This window comes from Trachymyrmex septentrionalis, unplaced genomic scaffold, assembly GCF_001594115.1.
Source record: "Trachymyrmex septentrionalis isolate Tsep2-gDNA-1 unplaced genomic scaffold, Tsep1.0 scaffold53, whole genome shotgun sequence".
Classification (NCBI taxonomy): domain Eukaryota; kingdom Metazoa; phylum Arthropoda; class Insecta; order Hymenoptera; family Formicidae; genus Trachymyrmex; species Trachymyrmex septentrionalis.
Genome location: NW_017305705.1, coordinates 3,342,552 through 3,348,156, shown reverse-complemented (window position 1 = coordinate 3,348,156; position 5,605 = coordinate 3,342,552). Strand labels below are relative to the sequence as shown.

At 36.5% G+C, this 5,605-nt stretch overlaps 1 protein-coding gene across 5 annotated transcripts in view; it reads right to left on the bottom strand.

Annotated features, from left to right (window-relative positions):
- Positions 1–5,605, bottom strand: part of LOC108752068 (protein vestigial) — a 62,247-nt gene that overhangs the window by 15,400 nt on the left and 41,242 nt on the right. For 3 of the 5 annotated variants that reach the window (XR_001939526.1, XM_018492678.1, XM_018492680.1), the window contains exon 3: positions 1,928–2,375. Coding sequence is in view for 4 of the 5 variants with exons in the window: in XM_018492678.1 (XP_018348180.1) it covers positions 1,928–2,375 (448 nt within the window). In the remaining variant the exon portion in view is untranslated. The remainder of the gene's footprint in view (positions 1–1,927; positions 2,376–5,605) is intronic. The other 2 variants (XM_018492679.1, XM_018492681.1) reach the window with 1 other exon arrangement.

Below are 5,605 nucleotides of genomic sequence, written 5' to 3'. Positions count from 1 at the left end.
GTGTGTGTGTGTGTGTGGAATGAATCAGAGTAATTGAACTAGTTTTTTACCCTATAAAAAATTATCAATTACACATCTAATTATCGACTTTACGATATCGATCGGATGCGTGGATAACATCGTGCGAATTGCTGGTTTGAACGCGAAAAAAGGCACGTTTAACGTTTAGTTGTAAAAATTGTAAATTTTATTTTTATTCTATGAAAATATTAAAAATATATGCGCCTTTTTCTCAGTGCGCTCAGATCAGCAATTCGCACGATGTATCCACGCATCTGATCTGTATCGTTAAATCGATAATTAGATGTGAGGTCGATAATTTTCTCGTAGGCTAAAGAACTGGATTAATTACTTTGATTCACCCTGTATAATATACATATAATTGAAATATCGACTTCTGATTACCACTCTGTTAAAATAATTAATTACATTATTTACAAATAAAATTTAATTTCTTCATATGAAAATAATCAAAGGGTATTTGAAAGTACTTTTGAAGTATTTTATTAGCACATTTTTATGTACTAAATTTATTTAATTAGGTATATAAGTGTATGTATATAAGATATATAATTTCTCTCAATTTGTACGCAATCCTCAAAATAACTCTATCTTTTTACGCAAAATAATTTCTGTTTGTTTCAAATACGGAACCCAGCGTATTTTTTCAAGCCAATTACTCGAATTCCTTTTTAATTCCGAGAGTAACTCTTTTCTCTTTCTATCTCTTTTCTTCCATTGAGCCATCCCTTCCTCTCTTTCCCTCTTTGTTTTCTCAGCGTGCGCGTTTTAGGCTGAAAGTCGCGTTCGGTCCTTGTACGTACGTTACCCGGCATTCCGCGGCTAAAACTGTCTCCCGCGATGTCGCCTCTCCATGCTCCACTCCCCGCCTTCCTTTCCCTCACAATGTCTCTCCTCAGCGCTTCTCCACCATCCCTCTTTTCCCAGAGCAGAAGCTCTTAATTTACCATTCGTACGAGCACGGTCGCGGGAAGTTAGAGCGCAAGCAGAAGAGAGGGAACGATGAGCGAGGAAAGAGGGTGAGAGGGAAGTGGTGAGGCGTAACAATTAGGTCGTGTTGTCTTGAATTCTAAGCAGGCTACTGAACTGATCCTCGGCGCACTGTGGTCGGGATAAATGCGGCCTTAAACGACACCGATATAGACGAGCTTGCCGATCGCTTGCCAAATCCGCTCGCGTGCTGACAATCTTCCCTTCGTCCTCCCCTGCGGTCGAGGTGTGTTCCTTCTGCTCTTTCCTCCTCACTGGCCTGCCCTGCCCTGCTCGCGATTTAAGTCGGCGCGAGTACGAGCGAGCTACAATTGTCACGAGGCTTGTTAGCCTTGTCGCCGCCTAATGGCGTACTTTATTACTCACTTCGAAAACATTTCGTTGTCGAAACGTTTCGACTTCATTGAGATTGAAAAATGGATGGCTGACAAAATTCGAGCGTCACGATCGATACCACGAATAAAGTGAATTCCAATCCATTTAGAATTCAGAACAATTATATATGTTATAAAATTCTTGAATAATTGTACATACACTCTAAAAAATATGGACGTAAATTTAACAGTATGCCAGTATTTAAACAAGGATGATTATTTAAACAAGGATTAAATCCACGCTCATATTTTTTAGAGCGTATGTACAATTATTCAAGGATTTTAAATATAATTATTTGGAATTCTAAATGGATTGGAATTCACTTTATTCACCTGGTATCAATCGTGACGCTCGAATTTTGTGGTCCATCCATTTTTCAGTCTCAATGGAGTTTATATGCCCACACCAACACAGTGAGAATTATATTTAACCCCCATAGTGTTAAATCTACATCCATATTTCTTAAAACGTTTGTACACTGCAAATAAGTTACTTTTCTCTAAATAAATAATGAAAGAGATAATCATATTTGGCATCTTACCCTTTAATTTATCGTGTGCGAGGGCCCTCTGAAAGTGTTCCTCCACTTCTGACGCCGCGTCGCCTCGATAATGCGTAAACACGACGCAATTCGCGTTAACGTACTGCGCTCTGCTCTCGCCATCGTCGGAGTCCTCGGTCGTACCGGCACCCACGCCTGCGAGCCGGTGTATTAATACGCAGGTGTTCACGTGACGATACACACGTTGCTGTAAACCGAGACAATTAATCGTCTCACCGTCTGTCGATCTGTCGTCGTCCAACGTTCGCGAGGGTTGCGAGGTGGTGGTTGCAAGGGGTGGTCGCGGTTGCGGCGTTGGCCTTGGGGACGCAGGACTCGGCGCGGACCCTACGGAACCTGCACTGCTCGGCTGACCTTGAGGGACGCTTCCGCCGGCGCCGCAAAGCTCGATACCGGCTGCTTCCAAAGACCTTTGATGCACATTCAGCTGTAATAACAAGCAATTAGTCTCGTATGCAACATCGTCGATTTTTAGAATCTTATTGTACTGGAGATTTTACAACGTCAGAGATCTACGATTTTTACGTCTAATAAGATTCTGTAAGAACACTTCTGGATTACGTTATATCTATAAAATTAAAAGTGATATATTTAATCAAGATTCTGCTGACTTTTAGGCGACGCGTGTCGGTTAACAAATAATGTAGCCCTAAATCACGCAATGTCTTTTAGCTTTCGAATTGCACAGAAAGAACAATTTTGCTGAAATATTTGAAAATTTAATTAGATACAGATCTGAAAATAATGTTGTTGGTCCATTAAAATAATTACGTAGAAAACTCAAGTATGATGAACAATGCTACAAAATGTTTCGACATTCTAGTGACCAGTTTAAGTATCCTACATATAATTATTTTAATAATCCAATAAAATTATTTTCAGATCTATCTATATTTTGAGATATTTCAGCGAAATTTCTTTCTTGTATACTATACTTAATCTTCCGAAGCTACAGTGGCTTTATTGAATCTACTCAATTATATTTTTTATATTACATCTGCAAATGTGAATTATTCTTATTGAAACAAACTTAGAATTCATTCTCTTTTACGAATCATTTGAAATTAATTAATGTCATAAATTAAATAAGCCTCATAAATCCAGCGTCAATATATCGTATTTTTAAGTTTATAATAACAAGAATTTTATTAATTTATAACATTAATTGAAAAACAAATTGACAAAATTATTGTCAAATTATATATTGGCTGAAGATTTATAATTATATATAATACGTATATGTTGCGACATTTTTTTCTAAAATATTTATAAACTTGCCTTTAAATATCTAACTTTTTTTTTTACAAACATAGATTGTAAACTTTTATCATTACTATTAGTAATTTACATTTCTATTAGTAATTTTTATTTCACTGTAATTTTACTCTGAGTGCTATCTTCTTTTTTGTAAAATGCAGCGGTTGATGACAAGAGTAAAATAAAAATGACTAATTAAAGTGAATGAAAGATTTTTCGTTGGGAAGAATCGTAATTGCTTTTATGGGAACGTTGCACGATCGTGCTGTTTAACACATTAATTTACTGATTAACACATAAATGATACCGGTTATTCCTTAGCACTTCGCGAATCGTAATGATTATCAGTTAACCAGTTTAATTGGTCGATTGACGTAGTTTGTATGGCGCACGATCTTTATAAGTCACGAGCGTCATGATAAATCAAAGATCAAACATTAAAGAATAAAAGCAAAGAAAAATACTGGAAAATCTCTTTAAATTCCAGTTCTTGAATTCCGAAAAATTAAAGACTGTTGTAGAATAATTTGAAATTTTCAAATGTTCCAAATGTTTCTTCAATTCTAATTCTAACTTTCGATTTTTTCTTAATTATAAACACTTCAATAGGAAAAATGTTTTATTTTATGAATTAAAATTTTGCCATAACAAAAAAAATTTGGTTCAAATGTATCGGACAAAACTTTTTTATTAAAATGTATCGAATAAAATCGTAATTTTATGCACTTAAATTGTTTACTTGGCGTAAATAAATATTTTTGTTATTTACAAAGCAGAAAAAAATATATTTTATAGAAGCAACAAAGTTTTTTATTATATAAATCTTTGGCTGTTGTAAAAAAAATAAACAGTTTTGGTGGAAGCACTAAATTCTTTTCCTGTGTTCATAAAAACAAATATATTTACACCTATGAAAATATTCTTGTTCGATCAAATTTTGATAAGTATAGTGATATGATAACAGAATATTCTGTATATATAATGTTTACTCGTACAATCGTTGTTCTAGATTTTCGACGTATTTCTCAATCACCTTTTCAATCTCCTCTAAAACGTTAACACCCTTGTCGTCGATCGACAAAATTCTCGAGCGGCAAATCGTGTGAGCCAAGGAGAAGCGTGGCCGATGATTGCATTGCTCGCATGGCGCAGTGATCGTGATGATGGGACGACAAGAGAAATATACGAGCGCGTAAATACCGGCGCATTTTAACGGCGATAGCTGGGATTTTCCGCGTGACATCGGGGCCATGCGTTTTCTCGCGCTATAAAGAGAATGTCGACGACGAGAACAGCGGATGGCCCATTGACTTCCACGTTGTCCGCGCGCCAGAATTCGACACCGTAGTGGTCCATTAATCCAACCCTTTCGGTCGTCACGCGATCTTTTTGTAGCAATCAATGATGAATTATTAGATAATATAAAAATAAATTTGATTTCTCAACACAACTTTTTTTTAATAAAAATGACAATTTTAATTGTGAAGCATTTATTACTAAAAAATTAAAAACCATATTAAATTTGAACGTTTAAATAGATGATCCAAATCTCGTCTGTCATTTAATTTTAATCGTTGAATAACTACACGAAAAGAATAAGTTTAAAGTATCTAAACATTTAGATGAATACGAATCGGAAAATAATTTTGGAAAATAATTATGGGCTGTTAAAATAATTATATAAAAATCTCAAACATGATTATAAAGAGTTTTGACATTCTATCATTCTTGATTAGTTCAAACATCCTATGATGTAATTGTTGGAAGATCCAACAAAATTATTTTCAGATCGATTATTTATTAAATTTTTGTATTTCAGCAAAATCGTCTTTTCCTGTAACGAACGTTTACTTATAAGATACATGCATATTATTATTTAGAGTTGCCCAACAGTGATTTTATTAAGATATATTTCTCGATTTTGCGGGAGTAAAAATGCGTGTCGATGTCCAACAAATCACTGCGAATAGTGCTTTCCCTGCCTACCGGTCGGTGGAGAACGACGAGCCGAGCGTTTCGTTCGCTACCCCGCCTAACCAATTACGTGCATGCATCAGCGGTGCACGGAAATAAGCTGACGGTGATGTATGCACCAGTCGACGGAAGGATGCGCGGGTATGAGGGCAAAGGAGACACGATGAAGAGGAGGAAAAAGACGAACGACTACGCCCGCGAGAGATGCTATCGTTATCTACGCCAATAAACTCGGGCCCGGTCGTTTCATGGTGCAGTACATCACCGCCATGATGCACAAAGTGATGACGAGCGATGACCTGGTGGTAGGCGTCGTCGAATGAAGGTATATCCGCTTGTCATCATGGCTTTGCAACTGTTGATTGGTAGGCGGTTCGCGATGAAAACCGGAGGAGCTTTAAGCTCGGCGCAACACACCTACACTCG